Source organism: Phacochoerus africanus, chromosome 14 (genome assembly GCF_016906955.1).
Source record: "Phacochoerus africanus isolate WHEZ1 chromosome 14, ROS_Pafr_v1, whole genome shotgun sequence".
Classification (NCBI taxonomy): domain Eukaryota; kingdom Metazoa; phylum Chordata; class Mammalia; order Artiodactyla; family Suidae; genus Phacochoerus; species Phacochoerus africanus.
The window spans coordinates 43806589-43823775 of NC_062557.1; the positions used below are offsets into that span (position 1 = coordinate 43806589).

General features: G+C 55.2%; 1 protein-coding gene across 8 annotated transcripts in view; it reads left to right on the top strand.

The window, feature by feature from the left end:
- Positions 1-14796, top strand: part of KSR1 (kinase suppressor of ras 1) — a 150473-nt gene extending 135677 nt beyond the window's left edge. For 5 of the 8 annotated variants that reach the window (XM_047758167.1, XM_047758171.1, XM_047758168.1 and 2 more), the window contains 6 exons: positions 1731-1864; positions 2539-2670; positions 4028-4163; positions 5748-5881; positions 9184-9264; positions 11790-14796. In XM_047758167.1, coding sequence (XP_047614123.1) covers positions 1731-1864; positions 2539-2670; positions 4028-4163; positions 5748-5881; positions 9184-9264; positions 11790-11868 — 696 coding nt within the window. In that variant the 3' untranslated portion in view covers positions 11869-14796. Of the gene's footprint in view, positions 1-1730; positions 1865-2538; positions 2671-4027; positions 4164-5747; positions 5882-9183; positions 9265-10280; positions 10875-11789 lie in introns of those variants that run through there. The other 3 variants (XM_047758169.1, XM_047758170.1, XM_047758172.1) reach the window with 2 other exon arrangements.
- Positions 14797-17187: the final 2391 nt, after the last annotated feature.

The following is a 17187-nucleotide window of genomic DNA, read 5'->3' on the forward strand; positions in this document are numbered from 1 at the left end:
CAGTGGCAACACTGAATCCTTAACCCCCTGCACCACCAGGAAACTCCCTCCAGAACTTTCTCTCTTTTCTCTTTAAGCTGCCCGTTTAAGGCCATGGTACATATTTAATGTAAACAAGCTTCAGAGGGAGTTCCCGTTGTGGCTCAGTGGTTAACGATTCCAACTGGGAACCATGAGGTTGCGGGTTCGATCCCTGGCCTTGCTCAGTGGGTTAAGGATCCGGCGTTGCCGTGCTGTGGTGTAGGTCACAGACACAGCTCAGATGCCACGTTGCTACGGCTATGGCATAGGCCTGAGGCTATTGCTCCTATTGGACCCCTAGCCTGGGAACCTCCATATGCCACAGGGGTGGCCCTGGAAAAGACAAAAACAAAAACCAAGGTTCAGAGAGGTACAGTCACTTGTCCTCAGTCACACAGCTGGTCCCTGTTCAACCAATGAGGCCTTTGGTGCTCTCCGGTCACTGGGGAAGGCTTGCTTTGGTTTGGGACATGGGCAGATCATCGAGGAGGGGCCTTCTTACATGCAGGGTGGAGTTGGGGAAAGAGCAAGTCCTCTTTCCTGGAGCTGCCTGCTTCTGGGCAGGATGACAGCTCTTGGCAGACCCGAGGGAAGTGGCCGCAGCGGCCCCGCACCCTCCTGTCTCTTGCAGAACAGCAGCTGCCCTGGGTAGATTCTTCTCTGACGTGCTCCAGCTGCACACAGACTGAGCTCTGGCCGCAGCTGAGTTCTGCCTGCTTCTGCCTCCCAGCTCATCCTCTCTGTTTCCTAAATCTGGCTCGTTGTTTACCCCCCCCCCCCCCCACCCATTCCTCACCCCCAGATACCTTTGAAGGCAGGGAGATTTCTCATGCGTGGAGAACCCTGGATTGGGAGGCGGCTTCACCCGTGCCTCTTTCTGACCTGGCAGGGACGCCCATTTCAGTCATGGCATCTTGTACCCTCCTCCCTGTTTCCTCCTCCTGGGCTTGGTGACAGAAGACAGCTTTGGCTTTGGATGAGCCACGCCTGGGTCAGGTCCCCCACAGCCCATGCCCTGGCCAGTGTCCAGTCAAATAGCAATGGTTAGAAATCACCCACCCCCACCTCATCACTTGACCGATGAGGGGAACTGAGGCACAGAGGCTGAGTCCAAGGCCACACAGTGAATTAAAATCTGGGCTGGAGTTCAGTCTTAGGCCAGGACTTCTTCCACCACAGCACCGACGGGGGGCCGCCTGAACTCAGGGACCCCCTCTGTGGGAATTCTCTATTCCCCCCCTGATCCCTCTCCCAGGCTGAGGGGAGAGGCCAGCTGTGCACAGCCCCAAAGAGACCCCAGATCGCTCGGGTCTTTTATGATTTAACATGGAGGGCGTCATCACGGCGTATACACTCCCTGACGCCCCAGCTCCCCACCCTTCACCCTTCCACACCTCATCCAAGGAGTAGGTGGGTGCTGGGCAGGAGCACAGACTGGTCTGGACCAGGTCTCGGTGATGCTGCCTTTTTTTTTTTTTTTTTTAATTAAGGTACAGTTGATTTGCAATGCTGTGCCAATCTCTGCTATACCAGCGCTGCTGCCTGACTGCTATGTGGCCTGGGGCGAGTGACTTCCCCTCTCTGAGGCTTGGTTTCCTGCTCTGTAAAGTGGAGGCAGTTACACTGCATAGGCCCCAGCCCGGGGTGGAAGCTACGCCATCGCCCTTCATCTTCCCCGCACCCCTGACATGAGGCTCGCTGTTTTGCAGGGAATGGGCTATCTCCACGCCAAGGGCATCGTGCACAAAGATCTCAAGTCCAAGAACGTCTTCTACGACAATGGCAAAGTGGTCATCACAGACTTCGGGCTGTTTGGGATCTCCGGCATCGTCCGAGAGGGACGGTCAGTTGCCCTTGTGGATGGACAAGCAATGAGGTGGGCGGTACCGGTGGCCTGAGGTCCAGCTGAGGTCCCGGCGCTCTTGCTGAAGAGCAGCCCTCGCTGGAGGAAAGACTGGGTCTGCTATGCTCCTGCGCTTGCGGTTCTGGTCCAGAATCAGGTTTGGGTGACATGGTGGTCCCTCGTCATGCTTAATTCCCAGGCTAACCCCCACGGAGGCCGGGTCCCCTCACGCGCAATTTCCCTGGATGCTCACTGACTTGGGCGGGGACCAGGGCTCATGTCCCCATTATGAGGAAGAGCCTCATGCTCCATTTCCACAAAAGTCGAAAGGGTGGGACTGTGGAAAAGGGCTCCTCCCCAGGCATCTGGTCTCCTGCGGGTAGAGAGCCAGTCCTAGGCCGGATTGTGGGACACAGGCAAATCTGAGATGCACTCGACTCCCCCAGGGTAGGGAACCAGGCTCCCTCAAGTGCAGCTCCCTGCCAATGCCTGTTCTTAGCCTAGAAAAACCTGGTCATCACTCCACCGTAATGTCCCCCAAAGCCCAGGGACCTTGCCAAGTGCATCTCTGGACCGAGGGTGGGCGGTGTGCCATCTGGGGCAGGTGTGTGCCCTGCGGGCCTCTTCGCTGCCAACTGAAGGCCATGACCCTGCCCTGGCTTCTTGGCCATCAGGCGTGAGAACCAGCTGAAGCTGTCACATGACTGGCTGTGCTACCTGGCCCCCGAGATCGTGCGGGAAATGACCCCCGGGAAGGACGAGGACCAGCTGCCGTTCTCCAAAGCTGCTGACGTCTACGCATTTGGGTGAGGAAGCCCCTGGCGTCCCTCCTCCTGGGAATCTGAGGCCAAGTGTGGCCGAAAGAGAGGGTCCCACTGGCCACTGGAGGCAGGAGAGGTGTGCATGGACACTCAATGTCTGGCTCATCGGCTTGGGCCAGTGACCACATCCTTGACCTTCTGTTGCCCTTCCTGTAAAATAGGCAGGAGAAAGCACCTCCCTCGTAGAGTTGTCTCATGAGGATTAAGTTAGGTAATTGTATAAAATGCTTAACTCCAGGGAGTTCCCATTGTGGCTCAGTGGGTTAAGAACCTGACGAGTATCCATGAGGATGCAGGTTCGATCTCTGGCCTCGCTCAGTGGGTTAAGGATCTGGCATTGCCACGAGCTGCAGTGTAGGTCATAGACACAGCTTGGATCTGGTTTGGCTGTGGCTGTGGTGTAGGCTGACAGCTGCAGCTCCAATTGGACCCCTAGTCAGGGAACTTCCATATGCTGCAGGCAGCCCTAAAAAGACAAAAAATAAAATAGAATAAAAATAAAATGCTTAACTCTGGGTGTCATTCTCACTGTTGGCCCTTGAGGGCGCTCACCAGAGCTAACCAAGAACGGACCCTCTGGGAGAACAGGGAGTCCTGCGGGCTATGCACCACAGAGAGCGGGGGTGCTGACCGGGTAGAAAGGTAGAAACAGAGAAACATAACGTGAGCCAGGTATGTCAAGTTCTCTCAGCCACATTAAAAGGGAAAAAGAAACCGGTGCCATCAGCTTCCATGACATTTTAACTCAGCGAAGCCAAAAGATGATCATTTCACCATATAATCAAAGTAAGAAATTAAGGAGATATTTTACCCCACAGAGCTTTCAAAATCTGGTGTGTGTGTTACACCTCCAGCACCCCTCGGCTCCCCTCCCCTCGTCTCAGCGCTTCAGTGGCCCCACGTGACCCCCATGCTGGACAGTGTGGGTCTGAGAAAGGCGAGGGGACTTGGAGGGTCTGATGAGGTCCTCACCCTGAAATCTCTCGGGGTCTCCTTCCCTTGGGGTGGTTTCTTCCTGCCCTGAGCTTTAACCATCATTTTCTGAGCACCTGCGTGTGCCAGACCCAGGGCTGGGCATTCTTGTCACTCCTCAGACCACCTTGGCCGTGGGCCTCAGGAGGTTAAACGGTTGCACCAGGACATCTGACCAGAGCCGGTGCTGCCTCAGACTTCCCACTATGATGGGAGTGAGGAGCCCGGGAGGGGGTCGTGACATTCCTTCCATGGAAGGCGGCAGAGGATCCTGGGTCCTCCAGCTGGGCTCCTCACAGCAGGAGCCCCTGGGTGTGAGTGGGGGCCAGGCCACCTGGAGCTCACGCCACCCGATGGACGGTCCCCACAGGACTGTGTGGTATGAGCTGCAAGCCAGAGACTGGCCTTTGAAGAACCAAGCTGCAGAGGCCCTGATCTGGCAGATTGGGAGCGGAGAGGGCATGAAGCGAGTCCTGGCCTCCGTCAGCCTAGGGAAGGAAGTCACGGTGAGTAGCCACTTGCTCTGAGCGAGAAGCAGGGCTGGAGGGTGGGCCCGGGCATGGGCCCTGGCTGCCCTCCCTCCACTCACCTGAGAAGTGGAGCCCAGACGTCAGGCAGGCCTCTTTGCTGCTGCCTGGAAGACCTCTGTCCTTTACTACCCACTCCTAACCTTTGAAAAGTAAAAGACAGGGAGTTCCCGATGTGGCTCCGCAGGTTAAGAACCCAACTAGTGTCCATGAGGATGGGGATTCGATCCCTGGACCCACTCAGTGGGTTAAGGATCCAGCATTGCCGCAAGCTGTGGTGTTGGTCAGGGATGTGGCTCGGTTTCGACCCCTAGCCCCAGAACTTCCACGAGCCACAGGTGTGGCCCTAAAAAACCAAAAAATAAAAAAGACAGGAAGGAAATTTTAAAAATGGTTTTGATTGAATTACAAGATAAGATAATAAAGCCTGTAGGTTACTTAGAAGAAAGAAGACAATAACACATTTCACTGCACAGAGTACAAACCGTGGGGTTATTGTATCAGATCTTTCTCCTTGATGTTTTTCTCGACTCTTTGAGAACGAATCAAGGTTTCCTCAGCAAATTTGTTCTCAAAATACCAAATCATAGTGCAGTTGCTGCCCTCTCATAACTGAATACCGTTAATGGCTTCTCTGCATTATATTCTGTAAGTTCCCTTGTCTGGCACAGTGATGCCTAAGGGAGCCAGGATGGGGATGGGGTGGGGTGAGCAGTGTTTTCAGGGCAGTCAGGGACAGCCAGGCATCCATGAGTCAGGGAGGCTTGGATCAGGCAGGTGCCAGCCAGGATGTAGATAACCCACTCCAGTGGGTACCCAGGCAGCCCGCATAACAATGGAACTGTCTAGGGGGCCCACCCGGCACTTGTCCAGGTGAAGCACCAGGTAAGCTGTGGGTTTCCTGGCAGTGCCACCATCTGCCCTGTCGTTTGAGCATCTGCCCGGTCGTGTGCGCAGGCTTGTATTCTCACGGGTAGCTCTCAATCGAAAGGCCGAGAGGTGTGCTATGCGCATGCGTGGATCTGGAGCATGGGCGGCAGGATGCGCAGGGCTCTGCCCGACTCGGGGCAGCAGCGACAGCTGCTGTGCTGGGTTTCGCTGCTGCCCTCCATGCAGTCCTTCTGTCACTCCCCACCTCCTTTCATGTAACGCTGTGGCTCCCCCGTTCCGTTGCTGCCCCGCCATGCACACACCTTCCGAATCTTGCTTCTCACTTGTCAACACGTCCCTTCCGCTTTCCATTCTAAACATCTGTGAGGCCATTTCTGATCTCTTTCTTCTGACTTGTCATTGGGCTTTGTGACATGAAGAAGGTCAATGAAGAAAGGGAGGCAGGCTGGTGCTCTTCATTTTAACTGGAAGCAGGAGAGCTCTTCTGGAATTCAGTCATTTCTCAGCCCCCCTCCAGCAACGGCCAGTCACCTCAGTGTGGCAGGAGGGTTGAGGGACCACCAAGAGGGGGGCTCTCAGGAGTGTCGAAGGGCCCCTGGGCAGAGAGCCTCCACTGTGCCCCCCTGGCTCCCTGGCGGCTCTCACAGCCTCCAATGCTGGCTCGCTCTGCAGGAGATCCTGTCCGCCTGCTGGGCCTTCGACCTGCAGGAGCGGCCCAGCTTCCCTCTGCTGATGGACATGCTGGAGAAACTGCCCAAGCTGAACCGGCGGCTCTCACACCCCGGGCACTTCTGGAAGTCTGCTGAGTAAGTACCCCTTGGAGCCAGACCTGCACCCAGGCGTCCTGGGGGGCGGGGGGCGGCGGGGGGGTGCTCTCTGCTCTGTCTGCCTGAGCATTGGAGCTGGAGCACACCCAGGGCAGGTTAGCCAGAGGCGACTAGTCCCCTCACCCAGGGGACACCATTCATCACAGTGATTTTGGAGACTTTTATAGGCTGGTGTTTCTCGCTCTTCTCTCTGGAAACCTCCCCATCACTGTCATCAGCCAGTGCTGCAACTGGGCCCAGGCTGGGCCCTGAAAGAAGGTTCTGCCTGGGAGGGGGCCAGTCAGGCCGGGGGAAGTACAGAGCTTCACCGCAATTGGCAGAGGGACTGTTGCTTAAAATGGCACAGACTCAATCAAGACAGAGCTTTCAGCCCCTAAATCAGCCACCTGTTACGGGGACCACATCGCCTGGGTTTATGTGCTGTTTTGATGCTGGCGGCCGCCCCCTTCCATGTAATCACATGATCCTCTGCACCCCTCTATGCAGGGCTGCTCGCCACTCAGCTCTTGTGAGTTCTGCCTCCTTCCCTTTATCCTTGGCCCTCCGGCTCTCTGCCGGAACACTCAGAACCAGACTTCTTTCCTCCTTTGTGGAATCGGGGCAAGTCCTTCCTTGTTCCAGCCTCAGTGTCCACAGCTCTACAAAGGGCAGGATGGGCAGACTTACCAAGGGACACTTGGGAAATATTTTAGCTTTTCAGGCCTAGAGGGAACCTTGAGTTATGGCTTCCGTCTCGGAGATTTGCAGCTCGTCCAGCAGCATGCAAAGCAATGGCACCACCACCTACGGTGTGTCACAATGATGCAGGTCTGCTGTGCGGTGTGGGGACAGCCACAGACCTGCAAACTCACGGGCTGGCTGGTTCTGGTGAATCATTCTTTATGGGCACTGACACTTGAATTTCACATAATGTTCACATGTCATGAACGTCTTCTTTTGATTTTTTTTCCCCCAACCATTTAGACAGATTAAAAAGACATTCTTAGTTGGTGGGTTTTACAAAAACAAGTGGCAGGTCACACGTCGCTGGCCTCCTGGACAAGATGAATAGCTTTAAACTTTCTTTTAAGGGGGGAGTTCCCACTGTGGCTCAGTGGGTTAAGAATCCCACTGGTATCCAGGAGGATGTGGATTCGATCCCTGGCCTCACTCAGTGGGGTTAAGGATTCAGTGTCACTGCAAGCTGTGGTTTAGGTCACAGACGTGGCTCAGATCTGGCATTGCTGTGACTGTGGTGTAGGCTGGCAGCCACAGCTCCGACTCAGCACCTAGTCTGGGAACTTCCATATGCTGCAGGTGTGCCCCTAAAATGCAAAAAAAAAAAAAAAACACAACCTTTCTTTTAAGAGGAAAGGCACTTTCTAAAAGTGAAATCTCACACACAGCCCGGGGAGAAATAGAACAGATAAAGCTTCTCTCGATCGGGGTGGAGGCGAGAGCCTCTGTGCCCCCCACCCCCAGGGTAGCTCCTGGAGAAGCTGCACCTGCATCTCGCACCTGTCCAGGTGTGTGGTGGCAGCACTCCCCTTGTTCTAGAAAGGGCCAGATGGTAAATATTTTAGGCTTGTGGTCTCCATCACACATTCTTTGTTTTGTTTTTTGTTTGATTTTGTTTTGTTTTATTTTTGACCACACTTGCAGCATGCAGAAGTTCCCCGGCCAGGGATCAAACCCACGCCATGGCAGTGACCCAAGCCACTGCAGTGACAGTGCCAGATCCTTAACGCACAGCTGCACAAGAGAACGTCCCCGTTTGTTTTTTTATTTTTATTTTGTGTAACTCTAAAATGGTCACGACTGTTTTGTGACCAGGTCTGACTTTCACCTAGCTTGCCAGCTCATTCTGAAAGCAAAGCAAACCAGGCTTCACGCTGCAGGTGAGGAGGGGCCCAGCCTGGGTCAACCATGCAGATGATGCAAGGAAGGCAACTTGGTGAAGAAATACGGCACATTTGGCAATTTAGGCGAGTTGCAGGGACAGTCTAAGGAAGGACAATTTGGGGTGAGGGAATTCTGTACCTTACGAGGTAATCTTAGATTCAAATGGGTCAGAGTCCAGTATAAATAGGAGATAACAGAATGCTGCCATGAGAGGCGTGGGTTTTACCCAGCCATGGCTGAGCTACGCCACACCTGAGGAGACGGAAGCCGAGGCCGGGCCCCCAGCAGCAAGGTTATGGTTTGACTGAGATAAAGATGACCAGCCGTACACTATATGCCCACAGAGCAGGCTACGGTCTTGTCACCTCTGTGTTCTCAGCCTCTCTGTATTCGCAGCCCCGGGGATGTAGTAATTGCTCAGGTAACATGATTTATGATTTGATGGGCAAGGGGACGCAGGAGGAAGTGGTTACAGAGTGCTGAGTGCCAGGCAAGCACACAGCCTATGTGGGCACACAGACGGGGCTCTCTGACCACCTGGGGGGCTTGAGGAAGGGTCTCGAGAAAAGAGGGGTCATGGAAGCTGGGTTTTGAGCAGGAGCTGTCCTGGATGAGACCGGGAGCCTGGGGGTCTCCTGGACTTGCATCAAGTTCAAGGGTCTGGTTGGTCAGACCTTGGGCAGCTCATTTCGCAAACTAGGGCCTGGTTTTCTCCACAGAAGGGAAGCCTGTGGAGTTCCCGTTGTGGCTCAACAGTAACGAATCTGACTAGCATCCATGAGGACGCGGGTTTGATCCCTGGCCTTGCTTAGTGGGTTAAGGATCCAGCGTTGCTGTGAGCTGTGGTGTAGATCCCAGAAGCGGCTCGGATCCCGAGTTGCTGTGGCTGTGGTGTAGGCCAGCGGCTACAGCTCCACTTGGACCCCTAGCCTGGGAACCTCCATATGCTACGGGCACGGCCCTAGAAAGACAAAAAGGCAAAAAAAGAAAAGAGAAGCCTGCACTGGGGGGTTTGCTGGCATTCAGGAGATGATTCCGGATTCCCTAAAGGCCATAGAGCTCCACCGTCTCCTTTCTGAGCCACAAATGGGGGTTGGTTCCTGCCCCAAGTGATCGGTTTTAGCCCGTTCAAGCTCATCTGAATGTCTGTTTCAAAGCTTTCTGTTCATGATTTTTACTTCTACACACTCAAGCCTCTAATTCTCATTTTCTCTTTTCTTTTCCATCTATCTTGTTGCCTTTTTTTTTGGGGGGGGGGGTGGCGGATGCTCTGGCCTGTCCTGTCATCTCCCCCTCTCCCCACCATCCCGACTCCTGCGGCCCCTCCTCCACCGCCTCTCCATCACCTGCTGGACCACGATCCTTCCACGCCTGGCGAAATGGTTTCCGGGCGCTCCCAGGCGCTGGCGGAGCCGCTACTACGGGAAAGGACGTTTCGGTCACCTTGACTTTAAGAACAACTGTACCGTCCTGGAGGAATAGTGTGTCTTCTGCTGTTTCCCTGATTCTCTGCCCTTTGCATCTCCTGCTTCCTGTTCTGTCTCTGCACCCAGCTTCCCCATCTTGGCCTGTTGTATTCCCGCACACCAAAGTGATATTCCGGCAGCTCGTGTGGCCACCAGCAAGGGCCCTGCAGGCTCGTGTTTCTCTCATGCTGAGAGCAGCCCCATGGCATGTGGCTGGGCTCTGTCCACACACAGTGGGTCTGCGGGTGGGAGAGAGCTCAGATCACAGTCTCAGTGCCCAGGGTCCCCTCTGGCTAGAACTTAAAGAGAATGCAGGACTTCCAGTAGTGGCTCAGTGGGTTAAAAAATCCAACATAGTGTTCATGAGGATGTGGGTTCGATCCCTGGCTTTGCTCAGTGGGTTAAGGACCCAGCTTTGCCACAAGCTGCCTCCTAGGTTGCAGTTGCTGCTCAGACCTTGTGTGGCCGTGGTGTAGGCCAGCAGCTGCAGCTCCAATTCGACCCCTAGCCTGGGAATCTCCATATGCCACAGGTGCAGCCCTAAAAAAGGAAAAAAGAGAATGCAGGAAGCAGAAATAGTAAACTCCAAAATGATTTTGGGAGTTTCCTGGTGGCTCCATGGGTTAAGAATCCAGTGTTGTCACTGCTGTGGCTCCAGTCCCTGCTATGGTTGGTGTGGGTTTGATCCCTGGCCTGGGAACCCCTGCATGCCTCGGGAGCAGAGAGGAAAAAAAAAAAAAAAAAACCCACAAAATGTTGATTTTGAAAGTCAGGGGCTGAGGAGCAGTGGGCCTGCTGGTCAACCCCTGCACAGAATTGTGTGGCCTGTCCCAGGGGAGAGCTTGGGAACGACTCTTTGTGCCGGGCTCCCATCCAAGCACCTGGAATGGAGTGGGGATGTCCTCTTCTCTGACCGCAGGGAAAGAGGGTCCCCTGTCCGCCCGCCCTGACCAGGCCTCTGCCGCTGCCCCTGCCCCTCCCCTGGGGCTCGGGTTCTGACATGGCTCTCCCTCTTCTCTTTCCTCCCTTAGGTTGTAGGCCTGGCTGCCTTGCATGTGCCGGGGCTTCCTTCCTCCTAATCCACGCTCAGCGCCTCGACTCCTACGCAACAGCGAAGCGCACTAACCCAGGGGATGCGATCACTGCCACTCCGGCCTTCTCTGCTACTACGACTTCTCCTTTTGCTTTGTTAAAACGGGCCCTCTCCCTGCTCCGAGGCCTGCGTGCGCCTGAGTAACTGCTCTTCACGGAGGGCCCCCCTAACAGTGCCCCCAGAACCGCCTCCCTGGACGTGACTTCATCTCTCTAGCGCTTCCTCTGTGGGGTGGTCCTGTCTCCTTACTAACAGCTCAGTGAGAGAAGCCCCGCCCCCCAGCACACCGGCCCCCACCGGGTGTCCGCGGTCCAGGGGCTGGGGTGTTGCTTGGCTCTTAACCCGTGGGGATCTTGTCCAACAAGGAGTGGAATGATTTCAGAGCTGCCCAGGCGGTCCCCTCAGGAGGACTGAGGGCAGGGACCCCACAAGTTCTGTTGCCATGAAAGATACCAGCTGAGGGGGGTTCCCGTCGTGGCACAGCGGAAATGAATCTGACTAGGAACCATGAGGTTGCGGGTTCAATCCCTGGCCTCGCTCAGTGGGTTAAGGATCCGTGAGCTCTGGTGTGGGTCGCAGACACGGCTTAGATCTGGCATTGCTGTGGCTCTGGTGTAGGTTAGAGCAACAGCTCCAATTAGATCCCTAGCCTGGGAACCTCCATATGCTGCAGGCGTGGCCCTAAAAAAGGACAAAAGCCAAAAAAAAAAGGTACCAGCTCGGAAGGGCTGGGTCCTGGGCTGCATGCTGGGGAGAGCTGTCCTGGAGCAGAGGAGTGGGGTCTGTCTCCAGGTAACTTCACTCCTGGAAACAAAGCTTCCGCCCCCTCCCCCTGTGGTCTGACTCCCCTTCCACCTGCCCAGTGTGGACGGAAAGTACCAGACCCCGAGCCAGCATTCAGCTGGAGTAGAGCTGACAGGTCCTCCAGTGCTCAGCAAATGCAGATTCTTGGGCCCTCCCAAGCCCTGAAATTGAATCTCTGGAGGTAGACGCTGAGAGCCCGCATTTCAAGCTGCTTCCCAGATGGCCCTGATGCCACCCAGCATTGAGGACCATTTCGAGAGGGAGCAAGTGATGTCACTCTCAGTGCTGGGGGTCGGGTTTCCTTTCCCTCCCAGTTCCTTCCAGAGCCAGAGTTCTCCCGGGCTGCGGTGGGCAAGCAGTTCAGATGCCCCCAGCAATTACTGGGTGGTGGGGTGCTGGGGGTCCCGAGACGAACAGGCCCCTACCCTCCAGGAGGGCGTGTAGCCAAGGCTTAGCCCCCCAGCCAGATGTGACCAGGAGCAGCTCTCTCAAGGCCATTGGCTATATCATCATTCCCACTTCTTGGCGGGGCTAGGTCCTCTGCTGAGCTTTTGAAACTGGTCCACTCGTTGTCAGCTAATGTCACCCAAATTCTGATCAAGACCAGTGGGGCTATAACTCTTGTTTCTGTTCCTCTTTGCAGCATTAACAGCAGCAAAGTTGTACCCCGGTTTGAAAGATTTGGCTTGGGCGTCCTGGAGTCCAGTAACCCAAAGATGTAGCCGGCTGTGCAGTTTTTCTGCTGATGTATTTCTTTCTTAAATGTGTTTCTGAAACATCCAAATGACCACCGCGACAAAAAAACAACAACACTCTTTGAAATGCCAGCCATCCTCCTGAGCGCTGCAAACCAGGAACTCGTGTCCTCCGTTTACGCTGTTCCTCCGCAAAAACACTTGGAGCCCCGAGATGGAGCTGCACCTGCTCTTTCTTAAGATGACATCGCCACCAACAAGACCTGTGCCAGCAAGAGGCAAATGTTTACATGCGTGTTTCTGCAGAGTTGGACAGGATGTTGTACAATAATACAAGTGGCCCGCATAGAGGTCGCTGGCACCCTCAGCCGGGATGGCAGAAGTAACTGCCCCTCTGGAGGACCCCGTAGGCCGTGAGGCACCCACTCTGGGCCAGAGGAAGAAAAGCATCGTGACTGTGGCTGTTCTCCGGGTAGGACGGGGAGGCACAAGGTTTGACCCAGCCTCTGTGTTGGTTCTAAACTCCATCAGTGGGGAATCGCCATCTGTAGGCTTCTCCCCTGGTCCTCCAAAGGGATGCGGTCCCTCCTCTGGCAGAGGAAACCCTGGCTGAGCACTGAGCTGGATTATGAGGGTGGGGAGTTCACAGAGCGCTTGGATTCACCTCTGACCCCTATAATCCAGGAAAAGCACAGCCAGAATCCAAATGACATCTAGGCTGATCCAGTGGTTTCCAGCCAGGGTTTCCTCTGCCTGTGGAGATGTTTCTTTCATGAAGCCCCCAGGGACTAAGGATCTCAGCTCTTAAGATACAGCCCAATCCTTGACTGACATTTAACCCCTGAGCTAAGGCCCAGCCCAGCAGGTGCATTCCATGAAGGCCTTGTCTGTGAGAATAGAGAAGGGAGAGGGAGGGAGACGGGGCAGAGAGGGTCCCTGAGCCACCTTCTCAACCGCAGGGTGCCCTGGCTGTCTAAAACCCATCATCAGTCATGCCAGGTTTCCAGAACTGCACGCCTTCTCCACCCCTCAGTCCTGCTGAAGCCCCTTAGCCCACTCCTGACTCCTCCTCTGCCCGGGTTCAGAGCTCTTAGCGAAGGTGGGTGGCATACCCCGCCAACCTCTTTCATTTAGACCCACATAGCAAGCCCTAACCTGCAGGGCCTTCCCAGGCACAGGTCAGGCCTTCTGCTCCTGTCCATTTGAACCAGAGGAGGGAAAGTCCAGGATATGTGTCCTGCTTGTGTCCTCATTAGATGCTGTCACCTAGAGACAAATGTTCTAAATGGCAAAGCCCTACAGTGGACGTGATGTCATATGGCACTCCAAAGCCATTAATGAGCAGGGGCCTTGAAAGTGGAGGGGAGTTTGGCTTCAGATCTGGACCTTGCGTCTGCGCTCTGAGACAGGACGGGAAGCATGCGACCCTCCCACCCGCTTCACGTAAACACATCTGGCCAGGCCCCAGACCTTCAGAGCCTTCCCTGGGGTCTGGCCAAATTATCACGGGAAGTGGGCGGCTCTGCCTGGAAGCTGCGGGCAGGCTGGAAGGACCCCTTGGTGGCCCTGCTGGGAGGGCACAGCTGAGCGGCCCTGCAGCGTCCCCGGGCCTACGCGCCCATCAGCGCCTCGGCCCTTCCCGCTCAGGGTGTGGGGAGGAAGACAGAGGAGCCGCAAACCAGTGGGACTTGGCTCTGCGGGACCGCACGTTTCTCCCCATCATCCCCTTGGCCCCCGCATCTCACAGGCAAAGCCGCCTGGCGTGTGACTCCGCCTCTGGCCGTCAGGCTCCTCCCCCACAAGGCGGAGCCTTCCCAGAGGTCACAGCCTGTGCTTCTCACATTTCCCCTCTGAACCCTGGGGCGCGCAAGTGAGCCCAGAGGTGGGACCGCAGCTGAGCAAGTCAGGCTCAACTCACAGCCCACAGAAGGTCAGTTGGGTTTGTTTCATTCTCTGTCTGGGGGGGTCACACCCTGAGCTCAGTTCAGGAAGCTTTCACTGAGCGCCACTGTGCCCTGTGCAAGCGCCGGGGGCCCGCGATGGGAGCAGCCACAGTGCCTGACCTTAGGGAACCCTGAGGGTGGAGCCGGGGGACACCCCTCCTCTCTCCAGGGCCCTGAGATGCCTTGCTGCTCTCGGCCTGAGCCTCTGCACTGTCTGTCATTTAAGAGAAATGCCTGGGAAGCGGCCCCATTCCCCCGTGATCCCCCTCCCTGTCTGTTTCAGCGACTGTGAATTGAGGTTAGGAAGGCAAGCTCGCCCTTCGTGTCCGCTCCCTGTCTGCCTTGGAAACACATGAAGGACAGCAGATACTGTGAATCCAGCCCTCACAGCCCACTGTGAAAGGGATGGAGCAGCTGGGAGGTCTCCTAGGTTGAGAGCTGCGGGGGCGGAGGGAAGTGGGGCTGCAGAGCTCCCCTCTGGGTCTGGGGGTGGAGCCCAAGCTTCAACCCTTCAGCCCCACCCCCTCCTTCCCCGCCTCACCTCCAAAACCCTAGGATCTGTCTCTGCTGCCTTTAGCCGCCAGACCCCTGGGTCTCCATCCAGCAAGTTCTCGGTCCGTCGTGAGACGTGTGTAGCAAAGCTGACCTCTCTGTGTCACCAAGTCAAAGACATGTGCAGGGCCTGGCCTCCCTCTACCCGCTCATGCATTTCTTTCTGCGATCACCCAGGAGAGTTGCCCGCCCTATGAGGCCATGCTGGCGGTGGTCTGTGCGGATGTGGGAGCCAGGTGGAGACCTAAATGTGAAGCCGTTTGGGGAGCTAGTGTGATGCTGCCCGTCAGCCAGGATTTCATCTGGGGGTGCCAAGCCGGCGTCTTCTGTGGCCACGAGGCACACACTCGCTTTTTTGAATGGGATGTAAAGTTTGTACAGTAAAAGTTTTTATATTTTCTATCAACCACACTTGTCTTCCAGAAAGGCTATTAATTTAAATTAAAATGGTTAGTATTAACGGTTGTGTGCTATCAGTTTTTTTTTGCCACTGGCAAGAACACTGTGCCAGGCCCAGCCTGGGTGCCTGGAGTCTGTGAATAAAATTGTACCAAGGTGTCTGGGGCTTGTGTCTGCTTGGGTCGGTTCCTGATGTGTTGGGGGGGGCACTGGAGTGGGAGAGCAGGAAGGGAGGGGCCAGGGTGTTTGGACTCCTCCCTGGGACCTCCTTCCAGGGAGAGAAGTTATGTTGTTTTTGTTTCTGTCTTTTTCTTTCTGACTTGAATCAGAGCTGTAGCCACACCGGATCCAAGCCCCATCTGAGACCTACACAGCAGCTTGTGGCAACACCAGATCCTTAACCCACTGAGTGAGTCCAGGGATCCAACCCACATCTTCATGGATACTATTCGAGTTTTGTTTTTGTTTTTTTGTTTTGTTTTTGTCTTTTTAGGGCTGCACCTGTGGGATATGGAGGTTCCCAGGCCAGGGGTCAAATCGGAGCTATAGCCGCTGGCCTACGCCACAGCCACAGCTACGCTGGATCCGAGCCCCGTTTTTAACCTACACCACAGCTCATGGCAACACCAGATCCTTAAACCACTGAGCGAGGCCAGGGATCGACCCCGCATCCCCATAGATGCTAGTCAGATTCGTTTCTGCTGAGCCATGACAGGAATTCCACTCATTGGGTGTTTAACCCGCTGAGCCACACTGGGAACTCCCCAAAGAGAGAAGTTTGGCCTGGACCTCGAAGGCAGATATGTCTAAACAAATGGAGGAACGGAGACAAAAGAGCATCAAAGCCACGACTCCTGGAGGAAGGTGAGCCAGCCCCCGGGGGTGCCAGCCCATGGGCAGACCCAGACCCAGTCAGTGTCTCCTCTGCCTTTGCCTTATGGAAGCCTGGGGGTGGGGAGCAATGGTCATTTATCTAAATCTTATTTTTAGGAGCCTCTCCTGGCCAGTTAGAAAGAGAAAGGTACTTTGGAGATTGGGAAATGCAGAACAGATGGAGGCAAAGGGGAACCAACATTCTCTGAGCCATGGAAGCGCTTCCTACACCTTGTCTCTCCCTAATCGAGTCTTCCCAGCAGCACCACAAGGTAGGAACTGTTAGCGATGTTTCAGTGGAGGAAACTGAGGCACAGAGAAATTAAAAGATTCACCCAGGATGACATAGCTGGTGGGATCCAGGCCTTGGGTCAGACGTGACTCCAAAACTGCCCTCATCAGAAGTCAGGGAACTTATCAGCGAGGCATTTATTGAGCATCTACTGTGTTCCTAAGATGATGCTAAAGTGCTAGGACAGGAGTTCCTGCTGTAGCTTAATGGGATCGGCAGCATCTCAGAGGCGTGGGGAGGTAGGTTCGATCCCCAGCCTGGCACAGTGGGTTGATGCCATGGCTGTGGCATAGGTCGCAACTGAAGTTCGAATCTGACCCCTGGCCTGGAAGCTCCATATGTTGAGGGGCAGCCACAAAAACAAAAAGAAGAAAAAGTGCTGGAACACGTAACAAAGGTAGAGCCCTTGCCTTCAGCCGTGAGCCAGGGAGTGGCCCAAGGAAGGGATCCCTCAGTCTGCCTGGCAGGCTTCATGGAGGAGGTGACCTTGGAGTGGACTTGAGCAGTGAGTGATAAGCCTGGTGCATATAAGCAAGAGGAGACTGATGTACTTTGGGCAAAGGCTTAGAGTCCTGGGGATAAAGGAGTTTAGGCTTTAATACAGCAGCCCTGGGGACCCATCAAAAATTCTTGAGCAGGGGAGGGCCATAATCAGATTTATGTTTTACGTATACAGGAAGGATAGAGGCAGGAGGGGTAACGAAGAGAGCTTTGATCAGATGTGCGGGAGAGGTGAGCACCTAGGATAATTCCCCACGTGTCCCCTTTGTGGGTGATGGAGTCTCACCAGGGTGAGCCTGTGGATGGGGAGCGGGGGAGGGGTGGTTCTTAGAGGGTGTCCAGGTGACATCTGAGAGGACAGAAGGACATCCGGGGATGGAGCCTGGGACATAGCGCTGGGCAGGAGGACACGACCATCAGCAGCATGTTTGGAGCTGTGGGAGTTCATGACACTGATAGGAACAGCTGGCAGAGACTGTTGGCTCTCACGGAAGCCCGTGTGTCTCTTCTTCCAGCTTGTGTTTTTGGAAACAGGTAGACCCAGTTCTCAGCCTCCCTTGCAGTTGGGTGAGAATGTGGGACTGAGTGCTACCCAATGGGAAGTGAGTGCCTGGCCCATAAAAACCTCCACAAGCCTGTTCTCATCCTCTTTCCCTTTTGGCGGGCAGAATGGAGACCTCGTGGGGCAAGCTGGGAAGACACGGGTTGCAGGTGGCGCCGTCCCATCAGCCTGGGTGTCTGCATGACTGTGGGAGAGGCCGCCCGTCACCCGCCATCCCTGCCTGG